The following is a 23,941-nucleotide window of genomic DNA, read 5'->3' as shown; positions in this document are numbered from 1 at the left end:
ATTTTGGCTCTTGAATATTTCCCACTAAGGTTCTCATTAATATAAGACTTTTTAGACCACATTTTCCACCCCTTTAAGTCAGGTAATAACGAATCTAAACACATTGAAAAGAAAAAAAATATAATTTTGGAAGGAAGGACTTAGTATTTTCTTTTTGGGTGGTTCTTCTGCAATCTTCATGTGCAGGTGTCATAGCATTGTAGCTCAAATTGAATTCAGAGCCTATTCCTAGAACAGACACAGAGTCAGGGGCCAATGAAGATGCTGACTGGCTGCGGTCGAAATCAAGAACTCCAACCTTGGCCGTCAGCGATTTTATCACGAGGCACTGTGTGGCCACAGAGTGTGGTTCACGTCTCTGCTGCCTTACCTCTCAAGCCCTAGAGGAAGATCTGAACTAAAAACAGAGTGGTGGCTACTTAGTTCCCTCCAGGAAGCCAGGTTTGCTGCTCCAGTGGACAGGACATGGACGCCACTTAAATGAGCAAAGATGTAATGTGACCTTTCTTAGCAGCTCCTGAGGTTAACAAGAGAATGGAAATGCCAGATCTGCACAGACAGGCTGAGTAGCAAACTGAGCTGAGCAACATGCACACCAAAGCTCTCTCTCCACAGACTTGGAAAAAAGTATCTGCTACGAAAAGCGAGAAAAGAAAAAACACAATCTGGGTATGTCTCACAAAACACCTGCAAGTGTGGATGGAAATAATAACGAGTTCACACTTTATTCACATTCTACAGTACCTTATTTCCTTCCCTGAGTGATTTGAGATTGTTTTTGTCTTGATTTGGCTAAAGAGGAAGTTAAAACTCAGAGGGTCATAAATAATTTCAAATGTCATGAAAGCTAGAAAGTGACTCAACTGGGACTTGAAATCGGGTCCCTGTAATCTGAAGTCTGAGTTATTTGAATGAACCCTGTCACCTCTGTGGAGGAGCCCACACTATAGCTCAACTAGGACACAAGGGGACAATCCCAGAAAAGGCCTCACTCCATAGCACAGTCTCCATGCTCAGAAATGAGAGCATCTGGTACACTCCCTAAGTCTCTGCTTCTCAAACACCAGCTCCAGTTTAATTGAACTGGGTGACTTTTACATCAAAAATAAGAGAACCTTATAAGCATGTCCAAATGGCTCAGCATCCTGGATAATCCAGGCCCTGCTGGTGTCATGTCTGGTCACATTATTTGTGGGTTCTAGAGGCCATGGCAGTGACCACAGCCATGAGGGCTATCTTGGACAGTATGAGACTCCCCTGGAAAATACAACCTTGGAGGAGTCAGGATAATAAAACTTGGGGGGGAGGATTGATGAACCCAATCATAATCATAACCTGTGCCCTTCTTGGCTTGTATTATATGAGTGTTTTTTTTCTTTCTTTTGTTTTTTTTTTTTGGTCAATGAAATCCTTTTATTCCACCAAATAAAATCATAGGACTGCCTATAACAGATGAAAGCAATATTTGAAGATCAAACTAAATATTTCTAAACTTGGTCTGTGAAAACATGGAAGCACTTTGACCCAGGGGTCACAGATTACAGTCAGATGTTAGCCTCAGCACCCTTTCATGTGGCTTTTCTGTTTTGGTGGCTAAATATTTAGAAAATCTTGATTCACACAAGTAGGTAGTTCCCAACTGATACGAGTTTTGAATACCTTGCCTTGCAATAGCAGATATTTTTCTTTGACTTAGTCAGAAGAGTTCAAAAGTAAGGGTAACCTTTTTTATTTCAAATTTGAGAACTGTGTGCATTCCTCATAAATACGGAAGCCAGATAAATGCCTAGTCAGTGTCATCACTTTCTATAATATCGACACCAAACAAACGTTCTTGTGCCTGATCCACAGCGAAGCCAAACAAACTGAAATATTGAAGTTTGGATATTGAAGTTTGCAGCAGAGAAAGGTTTATTGTAAGGCCAAGCATGGAGAATGGGTGGCTCATGCCCTCCCCCACCCCCAAACTCTGATCTCCACAAAGGGTTTCAGCAAACATTTTTAAAGGCAAGATGAGGGAGGGGCGTGGTTAGTTGTTGCAAACTTTGTGGTGTCAGAGTCCTTTGTTCTGGCAGCTGTCCAGGTAGGTCTGGTTACAATGTTCCTATAAACCTCCAACAAGACAAATGTTACTTCCTGTTCTGCAAATGTTTATCTCTATATGAATGAATGGTGTTACACCTTTAAAGGAGCCCTGAGAATGGGCTATCCTATATATTTCAGGCTATAGGCAATATTCTTTTACAAAAGGTGCAGAGCCAGCATGACTAAGCACAGGGAAAGGAACCGATCTAATATGGAGTCAGATTTGTTCTTTCCTATAATATGGCATTATTTTGATGTCGCATTCATCTTGTTCTTGCTTTGTTATTATGCAGGGAAAGAGCATGTGGCCAGCAGATGTTTCTGGGCTTGGCTGGGTTAAAGTGGATTTAAGTGTGTTAAAGTAAGTGTAGCAGCACCCCCTTCTCAGCCACCCTACCTGCAGGGGCCTGAGCTGACCCAAAGAGACCTGGCCAGTGCAGTGTGACATCCTTCCCCATTGATAACACTAGTATAGTCTTATCCCCATGATCACACAGTGGAAGCAGGAGACGATTCACAGCAAGGTCTCCAGGGTTAACCTGGAGCACAAAACTAGCATATTGTTAGTGTAGTGTGTTAAAATCTGATACATAACACATTGTTTTTTAAATTTAAAATTAAAAAAAACAGAAATATATGCAAAAAAAAGGGGGGAAACCACTACAGTTTGCAATCCCCGGATTGAAATAGTTCTCTACTGGAGTCTAGGCCCTAGCTATTCACAGCAGTGTGAGGACCAGCAGCCTTGGCATCTGCAGGGAGCTTATAATAAACACAGAACCTTAGGCTCTATCCCAGACCCACTGTATCAGAGTCCACATTTTTTTTTTCCTGCAGTACATGGACCTCTCACTGCCGCGGCCTCTCCCGTTGTGGAGCACAGGCCCCGGACGCGCAGGCTCAGTGGCCATGGCCCATGGGCCCAGCCGCTCCGCGGCACGCGGGATCCTCCCGGACCGGGGCACGAACCTGCGTCCCCTGCATCGGCAGGCGGACTCCCAACCACTGCGCCACCAGGGAAGCCCCAGAGTCCACATTTTAAACAAAATTTGAGAAGCCCTGAACCGGATGATAACATTGTACCCATTCATAGTGGGGTCTGAATGATGTCCTAAAATTAAAGAATAAGACCATTCTAATAATCTACTGTTTGCACTTCCTGCACAGACTCAAACAAAATCACTCTACTACAAGGCACACAAAACCTTTTACCTAACTGATAATGAGGTAGAAAAACCAGACCAGATTGCTCTCCCATGAAATGCAGAGCCCATCTATAAATTTCCATTCTAATGAAGCACGTCTATGCTATGGAGACAAATGGATTGATTAGAGAAATTTGATTCTATGTGATTTAGTCAAAATGACCCACATCTGGTTAATAGGGAGTTTTCTTCCCTTGTGATTTTTAAAAACATATTCTTTTATTACTTGGAGAAAGGAGATACGTATCTTTGCCTCTAAAGTAACCAGGTAGCTATGATTTGCTATTAGATTCCTGGCCTCCAGTTGCTTCTCATAGTAACAAGTATTGGAATGGGTAACACTGACAAATTCTTCTTGATTTGGAATGTCCTGTGCTTTGAAGAAATGGCTTTAGAGGAGAGCTGAGCCTCTCTTGGTCAAAAACTTGAAGAGAGCACCTTCCCATTTTGCTATTCATTCTCCACCAAAGTCTAGTGCAGGGAGGAGAAGTGGACACTGTGGGTGCCCGGCTCTGTCTTGAACCCCAGCAGGACTCCTGGGGTCACCGATGTGCACTGCAAACTTATTTGACCATCATTGCTTTGTCCATTATCTGGGGATCTTCTCAGCCACTATTGACAATTAACTCCCTGCTGTGAACTAGACTTGGAAAATTTAGAAAACTGACTTCTGACACTTTCCTTTTTCTTCCCTTAATTCCTTAATATCTACATCTGCTGTAATTACAGCAAAATTCAATTATAATGAAAATCCAACTGGGGAGGTAAAATGGGATTATCGTAATTGTTAGAATGGAGAGGCATAGAAATAGGTTTCAAAGGCTTTCAGAAAAGCTATCTAACCAAAACAAGATCCACGCGGTTGGCTGCTAATTAAAGCAAACAGACAAAGGAATGAAGGCAACCTGGCTGATTTTTTTTATGTATGAGCTTTATTAAAAGACTTACATTAGTCAGCTTGCATTTTGAGGACTGTTGAAATGTTTTGTTCTTCTGTCTCTAAGGAAAGCATATAGAAATTGAAACTGGCCTTCAGCTGTAGAAAGGAGGGATGAGAATTCTTAAAAAGGGAGGTAACTCCATGGACTGTAAATACATGCAGACTCATTTATAGATAACCACTTATCTGAACATTCGGGAATTCCAGAGGCCTGTCGATGGATGTTCTATCCGTTTCAATCTGTTATGGGAAAAGGAGAAGAGGACAATTTGATAGTGAGGAAAAATATTTCTATAGGTGTTTATATAAATGTACTGGACATTTTGTAGATGGATTTCTCTTTTAACAGATGACTTTCTTTAGATGCTTTTGAGTTGGGAATGTTTTGGGGGGTGCACATCTTTCTAAAGATTGCACATGTCTAAATACCTGCAGTAAAGACAGGCATTCAGGCACACACAGTTAACAATTTGGCTTATTTTCTTAGACAAAGACCATTTTCTTTAAATTTTTACAAGTGATTTAAAACATTCGTGGATCGATAGACGGTCATAATGAATGGTAATCATTAGGATTATATTACCAGATGGGCTTTGTTCCAAAGGAGCAGAGGCCTCACCCATGGAATTTTATTTGCAGAGTTTAATGAGGGAAGTTTAATGAGGGTCATCTATTAGACCTGGCTTTGAATGCCTGCTTTGCTTGGGCTGGTGAGCTGGGACCTCGCTGAGCCTCCCATAGCTTTATTCAGAAGACTCATTCACCTGGACATCTTCTCTTGACCAGCTGGTAGCATCCCTGGGCTAAGAATGTGTCTTGGGACAGCTTGACTATCAATTCCTAGTGACCATTTTCTGAGTGGAATGAGTTTCTCTTTGCTCTTGTCCGATAGCAAAATAAAATATGAGTATCAGCTCATGGGTATATTTCTTTCTAGTTTCATTGTAAAATAAATGACCCCCCCACAGAGATATATAAAGAATAAGATGGTACTTTTATTCTCACAGTTTATTATTAACAGATTATCAATTTGGTATGTTTACTTCCAGAACTTTTTCTCTCTCTCTAATAACAACAAGGACAATCACAGCAGAAACTACACAAGTTACTCTGCAATGTGTTTTATGTACTCAATAGTATATTATACATGAAGAACTTTCCAATGTATGTATTCATTTTAATTGCCTCATAGCATTCCGTAGTGTGGACATACCATTATTTATTTAAACATTCCCAAAATGGTGAAGTATGTTTCCATTTTTAAATTGTTAAGAATGATAATAATTTTACATATATCTTTGTGCATGTGAGAAAGCAGTTCTGGGGCATTATTCCAAGAAGTGGAATTGCTAAATCAAAGCAGATTCATAATTTAAGGTCTGGAAATGCCACTCTATCCATGGCAATGGTCTTCACACTCTTCATGAACAGTGAGGAACATAACAGGGAAACACTGTCCAAGGTTATGGAGGGGGAATGTGTTAAACAAGAAGAAATACCCAGAAAGGATAAAGAAAATAAAAAGAAAAACCCCAATATTAAAAAAATATATATATACAAGTAAAGGGAGGTAACTCTTTCCCCCTCACAATTGCATATTAAGAAAAATAAAGTAAAATCCAAGATTTCCTAGTTTTAAGGAAAAAGATTCACCTAAATGCTGTTTAGGGGAGTTTAGGGCATTTTGGAGGAAATTTTGGCTAGCAGATTAAACTAAAATTTGTTATTTTCACCAAAAAGTATCCTTTAAGGTGACAAAGAGACCCACAGAAGCGGGGGGATCAGAGACAGAATTCAGTGCTTCAGACTCAGCAAATGGAAGCCACTCCCAGGGATGCTCTGGGTACTGTGCAGAGCCTGATGGGAGAGCAGGGGGCAAAGTGGGGGGCCCAAGGTCTAGTGCTGTTCACAAAGGATGAATTTTGTAGACAGGTTAGATTGTTCACAAGTTTATTTTTTGTTTCAAAGAGTTAGATTAAATTTCTCAGAATTACAAATTCAAAACCCTGTTGTTTAAGCTTTTTCAAAATTCAGCTTATAAAATTGTATTCTACATATAAGTCTAGCAAGTACCAGCAATCAAATCGCAAAGACTTTGAATAATGCTTAATGCCATTTATGGATTTGATTATTTAAATGCCTTCAAATATTGTAAACTACGTTTTTTTTGAATTTTATTTTATTTATTTTTTATACAGCAGGTTCTTATTAGTTATCTATTTTATACATATTAGTGTATATATGTCAATCCCAATCTCCCAATTCATCCCACCGCCAGTGCCCCCCGCCACTTTCCTCCCTCAGTGTCCATACGTTTGTTCTCTACATCTGTGTCTCTATTCCTGCCTTGCAAACTGATTCATCTGTACCATTTTTCTAGATTCCACATATATGTGTTAATATACGATATTTGTTTTTCTCTTTCTGACTTACTTCACTCTGTATGACAGTCTCTAGATCCATCCACATCTCTACAAATGACCCAATTTATAATATGGTTTATTTACTCTCCAAGTAGTTTAATTTATGACATTAAAAAACAGAATACCAAATATTTATCAAAGTTAAATATTCAGAAACATGAACATTTAACTTTGGTGAAGTTAATTTATTTGAGATGTTCTAATAAGGAAGATGTTTAGGTCTAAATCAGTTATATTACACTTTTTAAATTGGAGTTTACAAGGCTCATACTTAAATAGGCCAAGTTCCCTTAAAAATTACAAATATCAAATAATTATTAAGAAAATCTTTTCAAGGTTTTAATAGAATCTTGCTACAAGAGGAAAAAAAAAACCTATCTCAGGTCAATTCAAAGCTCCAACTCTTGGCAGGTCCTACTTTATGAAAAAGGAAAAATTAGATATTCCTTGTTAGACATAACAAAAGTAGTCAATTAATGATTATTAAACTTCTTGACTTGATGCAAGACTATTTAAGGTCCTAAGTAAGCTTCCTCTTAAGGGTTACAATCTACTGACATTGCTCTTAATCTTATTAAAATTCACTATAAATATGCTTAAAGAATTTTTTCAAAGTCAAGAATGCTAGTTTCTTCCCAGAAAGATGCATGATATGGAAGTTTCTGGACAAGATCACCTTTGGGACCTTTTTCTTTTTTCTTTCAGTACCATATTCCTTCTTCACCCAAAAACATTAATACTAAGGCTTTGATTATCTTAAGCTGTTGATACTGAATTTACAAATTTTGGGGATTAGAAATTTTATGCCTTAAATAGGCACTTATGCAAAGAGATGAACATGCAGACGTTATCCTTGTTGGTGGTGCTCCTGGACCACTCTGGCCCCTATGCTCAGTCAAGTGCTCCACACCATTGATAGTGGGCTGGCCATGAAGTCTGTATCCTTGTATTCAAAGACAAATGTATTCCTGAATGCATTTTCCATTTTGCTTAAGACCGTGATGAGTCTCTGCATTTTTCTATATTTGTAAGATTAGATAATTCTTAAGTTTATGTTAAATAATAGGTTAAAGTTTTGAATTTTTGAACAGGCTAAAAGGCTGTGTCTGGCTTGCATTAATAACTTATAAGGCCCTTCCACCCAAAGCAGGCAGAGTCTAGAAACAATCTCATTAACTCAGATAGACTTAGCAAATACAGAAAAAAGTCTTTGTTATCTGAAAAAATTAAAATAAAAACAAGAGCAGAGCAGGGACAGGGGTCATCTTCTTTACTACTTATTTAAAGATTTCACAAATTAGTAACAAAAAGTGGTTGAAATAGAATCTTTCCCCACCCTTCACCACTGCATGAGATTTATAGAGTAAATTATATATCATATATATATATATGATGATATATGATGATATGATATATATATGATATAACATATCATTATGCTAATTATATAATAAATACATACTTGATTCTCTCCTGTGGATTTATTTATTCCCAATTAACCCATTTGTCATGGCCATCAAGACCTCTTCTCCCACCAAAAATATATTTTAAGAACTCTAAACTGACAGCTCCAAGTTTGCTAACGAGTTTCTGAAATCAGCGGGAAACTGTGTGAAGCCCCCCCTCCCTCTCACCCTTAGCAGAAGTGATGCTCTAAGATGCATGCTTGGAGTTCACTTTAAGGAGATAGATCACATGACATTTGGTGGTGGAAAGACCGCACAGTGCTTGAGAGTAAGACTTCAGTGACAGGAGGCATGGCTCCATCACTTCATACACGGACAAGTTATTTACACTCATCTTGTCTTACTATCTTCATCTATAAAACAGAAAATAATACATTAAAGCTACATCTCAGATGTGATCATGAGCACATGTTGAAGTTTCCTTTCAAAGGGAAAGACTTCAAGAAAGCCAAATCCACAACGCCCCAATCTTGGTGGAGATATTTTGTAGGAGACTAACCATGAATGTTTGGTTAAATGTGATTAGGTTAGTCACAAGGCTGGTTAAAGATCATTGCACTCTTTAACATCTGGTTAAAGGTAACAAGAGCTAGATGGATAAATTGAATTTCCCAAACAGACTTTTTATCTCATTAAAACTTATCAAAAATTGTGCACAGACTTATCAGGAATGCTTAAACATGTCTTCAAAGGAGCACGAAGTTGCATCATTTCGAAACCATCTCCAATTTGTAGAAAATTATCTCTGTAAGTGCTTCAGAGATTGTACTTACAAGTAATGAAAAGAAATTGCATCATTTACTCGAAGCCTTAAAGGCCACTGAAGAGGATCGCATTCCTGGTGTCCATCTTACTTCTTCCCTCCTGCACCTGGGTTTCTGTCTCCTCTCTCTAAATTGCTTCTTGCCTGTGGTTGCACAGAAGGCTCCCTTTACGTGTCTCAGATTTCTTCACTTAAGAAAAGGTGAAGCTCTTTGTCTCCCCTCTACCCCACTCAGCTCTTATTGTGCTGCTCAGTGTCAGGCAGGTAATAGTAAAGGTGAGATGATAGGCTGTGGTTAGCTGAAGAGGCTTAGCTAAATGAGGACAGCTTTGGCTGGCTATTGCACCCCAGACATACGAAGTTTATTTATTTATGCAATCAACAGCCACTTATTGAGTGCCCACTCTGTTTACTACGTTGCATACTCAGTGAACAAAATAGAAAACAACTTATGCCCTTATGGAGATTACATTCCTTTGTGGGAAGACAGGTAACAAATCATAAACTTAATGAATAAGCAGAGTGTATATTGTGTTAGAAGACAGGAAGTGCTAAGGATGAAAAAGTAAGGGAGGCTGGGAAAGGGGATTGGAGGTGCTGAGTGAAGGAGAATTGCAATTTTACTTTATAATTTTCTTTTAATTTAAGTATAGTTGATTTACAATGCTGTGTTAGTTTCAGGTGTACAGCAAAGTGACTCAGATATCTATCTATCTATCATCTATCTATCTATCTATCTATACACATACACACTCATATGTGTGTATATATATATATATTCTTTTTCAGATTCTTTTCCCTTATAAGATATTACAAAATATTGAGTATAGTTCCCTGTGCTATACAGTGGGTCCTTGTTGGTTATCTATTTTATATATAAGAGCGTGTATCTGTTAATCCCAAACTCCCAATTTATTGCTCCTCTCCACTTTCTCCTTTGGTAACCATAAGCTTGTGTTCTATGTCTCTGGGTCTATTTCTGTTTTGTATGTAGGTTCATTTGTATTATTTTTTGAAATATTCCCACATATAAGTGATATCATATGATATTTGTCTTTCTCTGTCTGGCTTATTTCACTTAGTATGATAATCTCCAGGTCCATCTTTGTTGCTGCAAATGGCATTATTTTATTATTTTTTATGTCTGAGTAATATTCCATTGTGTCTATATACCACATCTTCTTTATCCATTCATCTGTTGATGAACATTTAGGTTGCTTCCATGTCTTGACTATGCAATGAATCTGTTTTTTTTTTTTTTTTGCAGTGAATAGTAGTGCATGTACCTTTTCAAATTATAGTTTTCTCCAGATAAATGTCCAGGAGTGGGATTGCAGGATCATGCAACTTTAAGTAGCATGATTGTGGCAGGCTTCCTTGAGAACACCATTTTATCAGAGACAAGAAGGAGGTGAGGAGTGGGCCATGTAGACATGTGGGGGAGAGCATCCTGGGCAAAGAGAACTTCAGTGAAAAGACCCTGACAAAGCAGCATCCCTGGTGTGCTTTAAGGACAACAAGGAGTTCAGCATGTCTGGGGGAGATGTAGAAAAGGGAGAAGAGTAGGGATGAATTTGGAGAAGTGATGGGAGTACAGATCAGCAGGAGCTGGTAGGTAGTTTAAAGATGTTGCTTTTACCTTGATTAAAACAGAAAGCCCTTGAAGGGTTTCAATCTGCCTTAGATGTTAATAGGATCTCTCTTGCTTTTGTGTTGGGGACATACTGAAGGGATTGGAGATGGAGGCTGGTAGACCAGTTGGCTGATGATCACAGTTGTTCAGGCAAGAGATGCTGGTGACTCAGACCAGAGTGGTAACAGGAGGTGATGAGAAGTGGTCAGATGCAGAACAGATTCTAAAAGCAGAGCCAGAGACATGTACTCGTCCCTCAGATGAGGGCTGTGAGGGAAGTGGGGGGGACTTGCAAGTGTTGGGGTCTGGAGAATGGTAAGTATGGAGTTGCTCTCCTCTGATAGTGAAGGATGTGAGTAGAGAACTTGGGGGGCAGGAGGCGAAGTATGAGATCAGAAAGTCAGGTTTGGACATGTAGTTTGAAACATCTGACACCCAAGTGGAACTTTGAAGCAGGCAGCTGGATTTATGGGTCTGGAATTCAGGAGAGAAGACTGAACTTGAAATATAAATTTGGAAGTCACTGACATGGAAAATCAGGAGATTTGCAATGACTGTTTTCAGTAATCTGATCTTCGTTTAAGAGAAGCCGAAAATTCATATTGATTCTTTGAAACTTTCTAAATTATAAACATACTGACTATATTTTCCAAAACTATGTTGATTCCCCCTGCTTTCTTAATGCTTTTCCCAGGGTTGGTCTGCTCCAGCTGGAAACTTGTGCTTGGCCTCAGTGAAAGCTAAGTTAGGGAAAGAACCACTCTGATCTTTCTCAAGGAAAACGGCAGGGGTCCCTTTGTTCTTCCTAATGCCCCGGGGGCGCGAAGTGTATTTGGCAGAAAATATGCTTGCCAAGAAGCTTGAAACTGGACTCTAGTCTTTGGAGTAGGTCAGTCTCTCAGTATTCTGTAAAACACTCTCTTCTTTGAAGAAGCTTATCTAACTGTCTCCCTTGCTGTGCATCTTTAAGGAGAAGCATTTTCTTTTCCTTCATATCTCCCTGCGAACAAGAAAGCACACCACCAAACAACTGTGAGCCAGAACCATATGCCACGGAAGCCTGGACGGGACCATTAATGAGGTCCATGGGCCACTCTGGACAACTCTTCCGCCCACTTCATCTCTTACGTGGGTGGTCTACAGCTCCAACTAGCAATGAGCCTTTTCTTTTGGAAGAAGTTTTGATTTCGGGGAAAATTATACTTTCTCATATAAAACTCGTATAACGCTTTTGTCCCTGTTATATTTTTTTCTTTTCTCCTTCCATTCCTAATTCTTTTCTGCCTTTTCTTCAACTCTTCCGTTCATCTCCCTTCAAATTATGCACATCCTACTTTTAGAGAGACGCAAACAGGTTCTGATGCGTGTGCCCTGCTCTCCAAGTCCTTGCTGGCACACATCATAATGCTTCTTTGGGCTTCTGAAGAGTATGACATCAACAGTTGTGTTTCTGCTGAAAGCTCTGTTTATTAAATGTCATACACCACAAGAAGGCACATCTGATTCAGCTATATATGAAATATCATTAGGATTTTAGAAGGTAGTTGTTCAGCATGATTATCTCATAGCAAATTGAATTCAGTGCCTTACACCTAAGATTGTCACTGTCCTCACACTTAATGAGTTCTATTCACTTGCGTAGTTCCACACTGGCCTCTTTCTGCATTCATGTCTCAAGTGCTCAGTGTATACCAAGTAGAGAGAAAAAGAAACAAAACACCAGTTAAAATGAACTGATTAAAGAACACGGAAATTATACTCCTAAAACTGCCCTTTTTAAATAAGCCAGTTGGGGTTATACATCTTTTATTTTGAGTGTCTACTTTACAAATGAGTTTTTCTAATCGCAGTGTGCATTGAACCAAAATGAACCAAGCTCAAAGGCAGCCCTGTAAGTATTCATTCAATTTTTTCTCATTCTAGGAATATTAGATGCTTTTCTTTCCCCAGGTACTCTTTTTCCCTCTCAGAAATACATCATTTTTTTTGAGTGACCATAAACAAATGAATTTCTAGCCTACATATTCGTTGGTAAATTGAGCTTAGTAACACTGTAATACAAGGTCTGTGCGAGGCTTTTTAAGTATGTTCAAAGTACCCAGCTAGTTCTTATACTTTTCCACAAGATCCCTCCCCCTACACGCCCCACTTAGCTTGGCAATATTGAGTTTTAAAAATACTTTAAAGTGTAAAATTGTAAGGAAAAATGTGTTTCTATTGCTGTTTGTATTTATAGGATGCTGATTTACAAAAAGTTAAGATTGTTAGTTGGAAATAAGAGAATCCCAACTCAAGCTAGCCTGAATACATAGGGGGTTTTCCCAGAAAGATCTTGGGTTGTCTCACAGAATCTAAACTAGATTAAAACAACCAGCCCTCAGAAAGTTCAGGGATGCAACCTAATCTTGGAAACAGCAGAGACCTGCCATACAAATATTGTCAGGATTCTCTCCATCTGTCTTTTCTGCTGCATTCTGGACCTCAGCATTTTTTTCTCTCTCTTTTTCACTGCAGATAAGCGTTCTTCTCATGGCTGAAAACATGGCCAATGACAACTTCTGAGTTTTTATCTTATAGCTTCAGCCATCCAAAAAGGGGCTGATCTGAACTTTCTTGGTGCCAAAACCAAAAGAACTAGAGGATAACTACCTACTGACCTGGCTGTGCTCAGCTTTCCATCTTTAAAGCAATTAACTTTTTCTTGGTGGAGGGACGGGAACAGTAATACCATTGTTTGTCAATCATGGAATCTGACTCGTGTGTGTGTGTGTGTGTGTGTGTGTGTGTGTGTGTGTGTGATTGGGGGAGGGGAGTGGGATGAGGTGGGAGAGAGCAGCCATAGACATGACATGTAAGAATTTGAGAGGTTCAGAGGGGAAAGATCTTGAGAAAAGTACACTGCAGGAGAAGCAGTATTCAGGAACAAGCAGTTCTGGATGCGAAAGAAGAAAAGGTGTGGAGGAGGGTGGGCCTTCACAGGCTCTCTATCAGGGCACACCCAGAGGCAGAGGTTCTTGCTTGGAGTTTGCTCGTGAGGACACTTATGCTTCAAGTTTATCTAACTTCCCCACAGCACAATGTTACTGGTGTCGGGGGTGGGGGGCCAGAAACCTGTGGTTTATCTGAGTAACAAGCCTGTTTCTTTTCCACCAAGCTGGGTGGGGGAATCCAGAGGAAGGGTAGAATTTGCAGTAGGGAAGGGCTCATGTTTTGGTTTATTTATTGATTGGTTGGATTTTGTGGTCATGTTCCAGAGCAAAATTGCTGAGTCCCTTCCCCCCCTCCCTGCTTTTTTCTGTGTTTTTAAGCCTTAGCTGGACACCATGGAGTTATCAAAAGGTTTTTCCCAAACAGAAGCCCTGTCAGCACAATAGTGTGTTTGCTGTGCTGAGCAGAAAATTTCTAATAATATGTCTGGACATATTCAGGAATATTAGTTTCTGGGCTTTGAAACAATCATTGCTGGAGGGTTTCCTACCTATGTAGGACACTTAGGGTAAATCATCTTCCTTTTCCTTGCCTCACATTTTCGGAGGCTGCACAATGAACCCTTGTGTTGTATTATACCACTTCTGTGATTTCACTGTTTATTCCCCATCCCTGTTGAAATTCATGAGATTTTACTCTTCCCGTAAAGATTGTTTTCAAAAATTTCAGTGTTTAGAATTGCTTTTACTCTTAATCCTATTTGTTATACATATTGAGCACTTGCCTGGTTATTTTTTAGGAGAACAGTACCCGGAGTGTAGAGATTTTAAATCATGTATGTAAGAGATGAAGAGAATTACCTAAAGACACCGTGTAGTAAATTGCTGAGCTGGGATTTGTGCTCAGATATATATAACCCTGAAGTCTGTGATCTTTGTCGAGAAGAAATGAATGTTGCCTTCACTCCCCTTAGCCCAAGTGACACTTAACGTTTGTCCTTGTTATACTTCATATCTTGAATTTTCACTTAATCCAGTCCCAGTGTTTTTTTTTTTTTTTTTGCGGTAAGCGGGCCTCTTACTGTTGTGTCCTCTCCCGTTGCGGAGCACAGGCTCTGAACGTGCAGGCTCAGCGGCCATGGCTCATGGGCCCAGCCGATCGGCGGCATGTGGGATCCTCCCAGACTGGGGCACGAACCCGGGTCCCCTGCATCGGCAGGTGGACTCTCAACCACTGCGCCACCAGGGAAGACCCCCAGTCTGTTTTAATCCTTTTTGCTAACATCATTTGTAGTAGCTTTATGATAGCCCATTAATATTATGTACTACAACTTTCCTAAGAAATCTTCTCATGTTGGAAACTTACATGGATTCATCATGGCATCATTGTGAATAAGGATAATTAGCACACATAGTTTTATGTTTTGAAATACATCCTAAAGATAGAGCCATCTAAGGGTGATTTCTGGGTTAACTTATATGAATGTTTCAGAGAGTTTTTAAAGTGTATGGTGAAAATACTTTTCAGAATAGTCATACTGTTTTCATTATAAGTAGTAAAGGCTTCATTTTAAGGGTGTTATTGGCTCTGTTAATAATTATAGAATTTCCTAGTATGTTAACTGAACAGATACCATCTTTTCAAATTCATGGGGAGTTTAAAATAGATTCCTGGCCGTCACCCAAAAGAGAAGCAGGAGGATTATGACCTCAATTATTTGCCCCTTTCCCCTTTCCTTTAAAAATGCAAAACCTTTTCAAAATGCAAAATTACATCTTTGTCTATTTTGTTCTACAGTAAGTGAAAAACCTTATAAATTCTGACCACTTCAAATTAACTTTAAGTCAATGAACATGTGCCCCAGTGTTGAAATGCTTTATTTAATTGCCTAAATCAGCCCTGAGCCTTTCTTTGCCCAGTAGTACCAGGTGGACCCACCTCTTGTGGTGAAACCATTGTCTTATGTTCACGTATTCAAGTCTCACTCAGGAATGGGAGTAGAGCAGACCGATTTCTACCATTAATTCATGTAGTTGGATATAAGACGTTTTTGTTTTTCCCCTTATTTCAACTGATTTGGTTTATTTTGTTTGATTTTGCTCCATCTCTCAAGGTGTTTGCCAAACTACTGTGAACATGGAGGAAGCTGCTTCCAGTCCTGGGTGACCTTCTACTGTAACTGCAGTGACACAGGTTACGTGGGCGCCACCTGCCATAACTGTGAGTAGACTCATGCCTACCCACAGTAGAATGGGCAAAAATCCACGAATATCAGGGATAATGTCAGGATATATTCAACATGGGGTGGGCACGTTTTATTCATTCCTTCAGTGTGTGTTTCTTTTTTTTTTTTTTTTTTAATATTTGGCTGCGTTCAGTCTTCACTGATGTGCACGGGCTTCCTCTAGTTGCTGTGAGTGTGGGCTTCTCTTTGTTGTGGTGCGGGGGCTTCTCACTGCAGTGACTTCTCTTGTTGCAGAGCATGGGCTCTAGGCGTGCAAGCTTCAGTAGTTGCAAAATGCGGGCTCAATAGTTGTGGCTCTTGGGCTCAGTAGTTGCGGCTCACCAGCTCTAGAGTGCAGGCTCAGTAGTTGTGGCACATAGCCTTAGTTGCTCCACGCCATGTGGGATCTTCCTGGACCAGGGATTGAACCCATGTCCCCTGCATTGGCAGGCAGATTCTTAACCACTGCGCCACCGGGGAAGTCCCCAACGTGTGTTTCTTGAGAGCATACTCTATGCCAAACACTGTGGTGAGCATAGAGGATGCACAAATACAAAGCCATATCATCATGAAGCTCAAGGTCTACCAGGAAGACAGACAGGAAATAGGATAAGTGTTGAGGTAGAGGAAAGACAAGGTGCTGTAGGCACACAGAGAAGAGCTCTGAAGTCAACTGCATTTTCTAGATGGGCTAAGTTAGGCTGTGCAATAAACAACCTGCATCTCGGTGGCGTAAGTAATGAGCAGTTGAGTCATGCCTGTGTTACCTGCATATCACAGGTCTGCAGGGGACCCTCTTCCAAAGGTGTTCTTATTCTGGGAAGCTGACAGAGACTCCATCATCTGGAATGTTGCCCTGTCAGGGAGAGGGATGCACAAGGAAACATGTGTTTTTAAAAGCTTCTACCTGGAAGTTTCTACGTGGACGCTTCCACTCATGGAATCATTGGCCAAATAAAGTCCCATGAGCACCTAACTTCAAGGGGGTAGGAAGTGCCATCTTACCATGGTATCTGAGACAATAGAACCAGCATATTGGTGATAAGTACTGACAATGTCTGTGTGTCCATGTTGGGGAGGCTTCAGATAGAAGGTTTGAGCTGATCTCGTGATAGGAATGTGGCAGACAAGGAAAAGAAAACAGGAAACTGAAACTGTAAGTAGTTTCACATGGCGGGAGAGTTCTGACAGTAAATGGTAAGAAAGGAAGCAGGAAGTGAGGAACCCGGAGCACACAGAGAATAAGGGGAGAGGAGGAAAAAGTAAAGGAAGAACAGCAGTGCCACGATTTCCATAATTCGATAGTCCTGTCAGGGTCACCAAACAAAAAAAAACACATGACAAAATAGAGAAGGTTTGCTGTTTGGAGAATTGTATGTCAAACTGTGTGAAATGAACTGTAAGTTTAACTGACAAAGATGTAATTGGAAGGTGCTGGCTATAGTTGTAGGAGATTTCACAGAAAATGTGAACTTCAAAATTGACTTAGAAGGTAGAGGAGTGGGAGAAGGGCCTTCTAGAATAATGTAAGAGCCAAGCCAAGGCTGGACCTATTCTGAGGACTTCAAGGAGACTATCACTCAGGACCAGATCTCACCTGTTTTCCTTAAGTCCTTGCTCTTCCTGGCATGGCACTCAGAATGCAGAAAGGGAACGGTAGATGCAAGCTGGGCTAGAATCAGACTCTGATCCAGGATGAACAGCGCTGATGCTCTCATCCCTGCAGACCTCTCAACCATTCTGTGGCCTCTTCTATGCCTTGTAATGTAACATTCACCAATGGTGACCACAGAGGAGGCCAAGCAAATCAGAGAAGAAATAGCCCATTGGCCATGATGAGATGACATTATTACTGTTAGCTGCCTGTAGAAGTGAAAAACACTGCCTGGCTTTATAATGATATAACTTACTTAAAATTTTCTATTTAGAGATTTGGAACAGTGAACAACAGACTGAGAGAGATTAGATTTAATTTTTAGCAAACTCTTATACTTGAACAAGGACAAAATTTTAACACGCTGGAGCTTGTTTTTGCACAGATCCTGTAAAGGAAAACTAACAAAATCTTGTGGACCATTTTAGGGCTAAAATTACAAGTTTTTATTTAAGATTCTCAATGAATACCAATCTATAATTTTTTTTAAAAAATAATTAATTAATTTTTGACCATGTTGGGTCTTCGTTGCTGCATGTGGGCTTTCTCTCGTTGCAGCAAGCTGGGGCTACTCTTCATTGCAGTGCACGGGCTTCTCACTGCAGTGGCTTCTCCTGCTGTGGAGCACAGGCTCTAGGCACGTGGGCTTCAGTAGTTGTGTCATGCAGGCTCAGTAGTTGTGGCACACAGGCTTAGTTGCTCTGCGGCATGTGGAATCTTCCCGGACCAGGGCCCAAACCTGTGTCCCCTGAATTGGCAGGCAGATTCTTAACCACTGCACCACCAGGGAAGCCCCCCCAATCTATAAATGTTGAGTCCGGTTCCAGAACTATTATCCCTAAACAGCCAAGAACAACATATACTTGGACAGATACATTGTAGGACACATACAGGACTGTCCAGATTGTATGGACAATGCTCTTGTAAGAAGCTCAGAGGCAACCAGAGTGGCCATCAGTTTAATAGTGAGATGAGAGAAACTTGAAGATTTAAGTCAGAACTATCCAAATACTGGCCAAATCATATGATAACATTCCTATGGTTTGTAAATCTTATTCTGTTCACTGTCTCCTAAAGTAATTTAATAATATTTTGAGAATTTCATCTCTATGGATGCTCTCCTCCTTTAAATTTATCCATCCATCATGCTAAAAATAGAAGATTTCCAACTCTATAAAAAAAGCATGAACTTAAAAGTCGATGGATGTGAGGTGCTGATTTTTAAAGGAACACTGTCAAAGTTGATGAGCAGGAAACTTAACATACCAAGCCTTAAAAACCTCATTCTCTTTTTATCCCCCTTTCTGTGACATTACTCAGGGTTTATACCATGGGCTGCAACACTATTAAACCCCTCCTTCCCTTCTGGGCACCCAGCCAGGACAGATCGGAGGTGCTTGGGTGGCTGTGAGGTTTGGATGCCTATGCAATTCAAAAATTTGTCTCCCTTTAACTAATCCCTCTTCCTCCCCCCAACTGGGTGAGGGGCACTGTTTTGCGTCACATGTGTAAATTGAGTAAATCAAGTCATGCTTTCCTGCCTTCAGAAAATCTGTGTCCCGAATGTAGGGCATCAGAAATGAGAGCTGCTAAAATACAGAAAACAGAACGGAGGATCCCCTCAGGTAAAAGCAAAACAAGCAAGTTCGCAAACATGCTAGGGTGGAAATGGTGATGCCCTTGGTGTGTTGGGCTGTAATTCCTTGAAACAGTCAGGCACAATCAGAAGAGTCGATGCAAGACCTTTAGATTTGTAAGACATTTATAATGATGCTTAAAACTCGTAATTTCTTGACTACTGGTCTTTGGTCTTTTTGTGCTCTTTAGGATTAGTTTGTTTTTTTTCATTCTCGGTGCATCCTAGTAAATGTGAACCGATAGGACTAACGACAGATATGATTTGCTTCTTTCTATCTCACTTTGTGGATAAGAGAGGGGTCTGGCTGAGGAGGAAGGTATGACGAACTCTAAGGAAGGGTACAATGGGAATTCCCAAAGTCCTTAAACATGGTAGGTTGCTGTTAAAAATAGGTATGTCTGGGCTTCCCTGGTGGCGCAGTGGTTGAGAGTCTGCCTGCTGATGTGGGGGACGCGGGTTTGTGCCCCGGTCCGGGAGGATCCCACGTGCCGCGGAGCGGCTGGGCCCGTGAGCCATGGCCGCTGAGCCTGCGTGTTCGGAGCCTGTGCTCCGCAACGGGAGAGGCCACAACAGTGAGAGGCCTGCGTACCACACACACACACAAAATAATAATAAAGTAGATATGTCATCATTGCATTTCAATTTTCTTTCCTCCTTATCTGATGACATATAAAGAACTTGGGTACACAAGTTATGTTACTTGGGTGCACAAGTTATGTTACTTTTCAAATACACTTGGTTCAAAGCCTCCTGCTTAACAAGATATGATGATTATGTGGGCAATTCCTCTCCAATCTGTGGCAGCTTCCCCACAGAAGAAGGAAATATGAGACCATCACTTATCCCATGAACTGACACTAAACATTATGTCTGTAAGTTGCTTCGGTCAGCAACTTTCTCCCCTAAGTTGTAACCTATTTGCCAGAGGGAAAACTGAAGGTAAAATAATGTTTTCAGCCCAGATTAAGTCCTGGCGGCCCACCCAGTGATCAGAGCCTTCTGATCACTAGAGCTGGTTATTGGTTTTCTAAAATGTGCACGTTTAGAAGGTTGTGTAATTGAAGACAAACTACTGATTACTCAAGGTATATCTTGGCCATGGTATATTATGAATCCAAGTTAAGATTAAAAGGAAGAGGTTTTGTTATGGGAGCTTAATCATAGATTAGTCTACAACATAATGATAAAGTGAGGTGGGTATTATTATTCTCCCCATTTTATAGATGAGCACACTGAAGCCCAGAAGGTTACGTATCCTCCTCAAGGTAACATATGTAGCAAATGAAGGAGCTGGGATTTAAATAGAGGGAATCTGCCTGTGATGCAAAATAAGCCCCATATCTTATTTCCTTTCTCAAATAACGAAGACATTTTGCAAAACTGTGTATATGAACTTAGTGATGGGACATTCATGACGTCTTTCATACTGCTTGAGACCCAGTAGGATATTGTGATACCAGATAGAAAATGCAGTTCTAGAAGACTGAGAGGTGAGAACGTTTTTGTGTTCTAGAATAATCATGAAATCATCCTGGAAGGAAGTAGGTTGAGTCAACACTTGAAAGACAGCTCAAATTAAAATGGATAAAAAGGCGAGGGAAGCCTATCGAAAACAGAGGTTGCCGAGAGCCAAGGTGTGATGGTAGAATATATACGCTGTGATTTGGGACAATGCAGATGTTTACCTGACTCAAGAAAGGGAAAATAGCTCTTTTCATTCATTCCTGAAGCCCAAGTGGTATTCCCATAAAGCACTTTCCCCTAGGGGAAATCTGAGCTCACTTCCCTTTATTACCAAAGCTTTTCACACCTTATTGCAGTATCTATAAATATGACTTTAATGACTGCATAATAAATAGTCTATTTAATGGCTTCTTGTTTTTATTCAACCATTTTAATCTTTTTTTGGGTGGGGGATGAGGAACCCTGTGTTGTTTCCAAATATTTATTATTCTAACCAATACCACAGTGGGCATCTTTGTGCTTAAATAAATTTTAACCCCACCTGTTCCATTGTTTTCTTGAACTGGGCATAGGAATGGCATATTTGAGTCAAAGATTATGAATCATTTTAAGGATCTTGATTCACATTTCAACTAGCTTTCCTAAAGTCTTGCTACAGTTTATACTCTGATCACTATTTTTTGAGATACCTTGTTTCACCTTCTAAGCCAGAATTGTTTACTATATGTTATAAAACTATTTTACATGTTTTTACTAAAACATTTGCATACTTTTAAAATTAATTAATTAATTTATTTTTGGCTGCGTTGGGTCTTCGTTGCTGCGTGCGGGCTTTCTCTAGTTGCGGTGAGCGGGAGCTACTCTTCCTTGCGGTGTGCGGGCTTCTTATTCCTGTGGCTTCTCTTGTTGTGGAGCATGGGCTCTAGGCGTGCGGGCTTCAGTAGTTGTGGCACACGGGTTTAGTTGCTCCGCGGCATGTGGGATCTTCCCAGACCAGGGCTCGAACCCATGTCCCCTGCATTGGCAGGTGGATTCTTAACCACCGTGCCACCAGGGAAGTCCCATAACAGATTTGCATATTGACATGGAAATTATTATGGACCCTCATGATGAATTCCAGATGAAGAATAAGGTTTTATAGGTGAATTATGCAGTAGGAATAAGATTATCTCTACAGAACTGTATTTAATCATTCAACAAGTATGTACCTTTTGAAAGCACATGTGATGTCAGTAACCAGGCAACTGACTGACTCTTACCTTGCGCGGACTCGGTAAGGACCCAAGTACTTACTCCTCATTTTCCACATGTCTCCTCATGAGTGGGACTATCCTTGATCTCCTCAGTATCTATATCTGATCACATTCACATGGACCCTTTTCCGGGGTCTCTTCACTGTTTTTCAGCCTTTGCAAATCCCTTTTTACCATGTAGCCTCTCCGACATCCTAACAATGCCTTTCAGCTCACTTTTCAGCTTGGCAAGAAGATGTCTGCTTTCCTCCTCTCCCAAGCTTGACATAGTGCCTCCCCAATTGGGCAATGAATAGCCAGGTATTGATTGGGAGCATATCAAGTTGTCTGACGATCAGCCTCTAAGGTAGCCATCATAGAGGGATAACACTTTAGCTATTTTAGCAGTAGGTAAATGGTCCTCTCACTGCATGATATTTCATGGTTGAAATGAAAGGTTAGAGACGGTAGGGGATTCTGGTAATAAGAGGTTTATTTAAAAGCAGGACTCATATCTCTTTGCTCAGTTCAACTCATATCCTAATATTATTCTGTGGGTTTCCTACCAAGATCTAAAGAAAATTCATCTCCAGGGTTAACCCTGAATGCCATCAGCAGCTGTTCTAAGCTGTAACTAGCCACCTAAAGTAGAAGAAGAAAAACAAAAACAGTAATGCATTTTTTTATCTTTTTATTTTATATTGGAGTACAGTTGATTAACAATGCTGTGTTAGTTTCGGGTGTACAACAGAACGATTCAGTTATACATGTAGATGTATCTGTTCTTTTTCAAATTCTTTTCCCAATTAGGTTGTTACAGAATATTGAGAAGAGGTCCCTGTGCTATACAGTAGGAATGAATTGTTGAATCCACACCCTGCTTCATTTTATGACACTAACCTTTGGTGTCATCATTACCTTTATTCATGTTAACTCCCCCACTGAGACTCTAAACTCCTTTAAGGGAGGAACTGTGTCTTGCTTACATTTGTACTAACCATATCTAAAGAACTGGTGACATCCAGGGCATATCATGTAATTGGTGAGACAGACAGTTACGCAGAAAAAGATAACTCATTGTGCCATTAAATGGGGAATCTGTAAGGACAGGATGGTGTCTGAATATTCTCTGTGTCCCCAACCTTTTGTCTAATCCCTGACACATCATAGGTATCTGCTGTTGGCTGTATACACGGATGGATAAATCAGATAGGAGCACACAGTAATGTGGAGTTACTGGGATAAGGGCACTGTCCCTTTCTGGGGGAGGTGAGAAAGTTTTCACAATAATTGACATTTGAGCAGAGGCTTGAAGGATGAGAAAGAACAAAAGACAGAGACACATGAAGTGTCGTGCAGCAGGGAGTGCTATGAGCTGCTTAGCACAGCTGGAATCTAAGGTGAAATGGAGGAAAGGAGAATCAGGATTTGCAGACAGAAGAGAAGATGGGTGATTCATTGAGAAGGAGCTTGTTTCTCTGTTGAGCACCTAGGAGCCAGCCACAGTTTCTTGGTTTTGTTCTAATGCTGAGAATTGACTTGCTAATATATATTTCGTTGTTTGTTTTTTTTATTTTGTAAGTTCTTTTTGGAACTCTAACTGTGATTGTGTCGTAGAACGTGCACCGAAGTTGGAAGACAACTTCATGTCGGGTGCAAGGGTCCAAGTTGGGTATGTGTTGGGCGCAAGGGAGAGATACGATGCTATTTGCAATTATGTGAGCAGCAAATAATGAGAGAGCAAGCTAGAAAGAAGGGACCTGACTTGAAAGGCATATCTAACATTGGATCAAACAGACTTGGAGACAAATCGAATACAGCAGAGAGAAGGATGGCTTGTAGCTTTGTAGCTTGGAAGACTTCATGAATGAAGGATGTAGTGACTAAGTCCCCAGGTCGCTCTGGGCCTGACAGTTAAATCCAGGCTCTACAACTTACAAGATGTATAACCGAGGGTGAGTTATGTGAGTGCTGTGTGCTTTAATGTCCTTGTTTGTGATACATGGCTAGTAATAGCAGCCACATAATGGAAATATCATGAGGATTAAATTAAAAAATTCCCATAAAGTATTTCGCCTTGTGCCTGGCAAATGCAAAGCCCCTGATCCATGTCAGCTATCATTTGAACAGATGGAAGTCATGCAGACCGAGGCAAAGACTTAGCAGATGAAATCTTCAGTTCAGTTTGGGGCATGATGTTTGCCTGGAGATATGTTACCTATGCAGAAGTACCTGGACATCCCAGAGTCAGGTCCCGGGGGAAAGATCGTAATCACTGGGTGTAT

General features: G+C 40.4%; 1 protein-coding gene across 5 annotated transcripts in view; it reads left to right on the top strand.

The window, feature by feature from the left end:
* Positions 1-23,941, top strand: part of CNTNAP5 (contactin associated protein family member 5) — a 505,995-nt gene that overhangs the window by 159,733 nt on the left and 322,321 nt on the right. For all 5 annotated transcript variants that reach the window (XM_079923775.1, XM_079923772.1, XM_079923774.1 and 2 more), the window contains one exon: positions 15,557-15,663. In XM_079923775.1, the coding sequence (XP_079779901.1) occupies positions 15,557-15,663 (107 nt within the window). The remainder of the gene's footprint in view (positions 1-15,556; positions 15,664-23,941) is intronic.

Source organism: Stenella coeruleoalba, assembly GCF_951394435.1.
Source record: "Stenella coeruleoalba genome assembly, chromosome: 6".
In the NCBI taxonomy this organism is placed as follows: Eukaryota; Metazoa; Chordata; class Mammalia; order Artiodactyla; family Delphinidae; genus Stenella; species Stenella coeruleoalba.
This window is presented reverse-complemented; position numbering and strand designations above follow the sequence as displayed.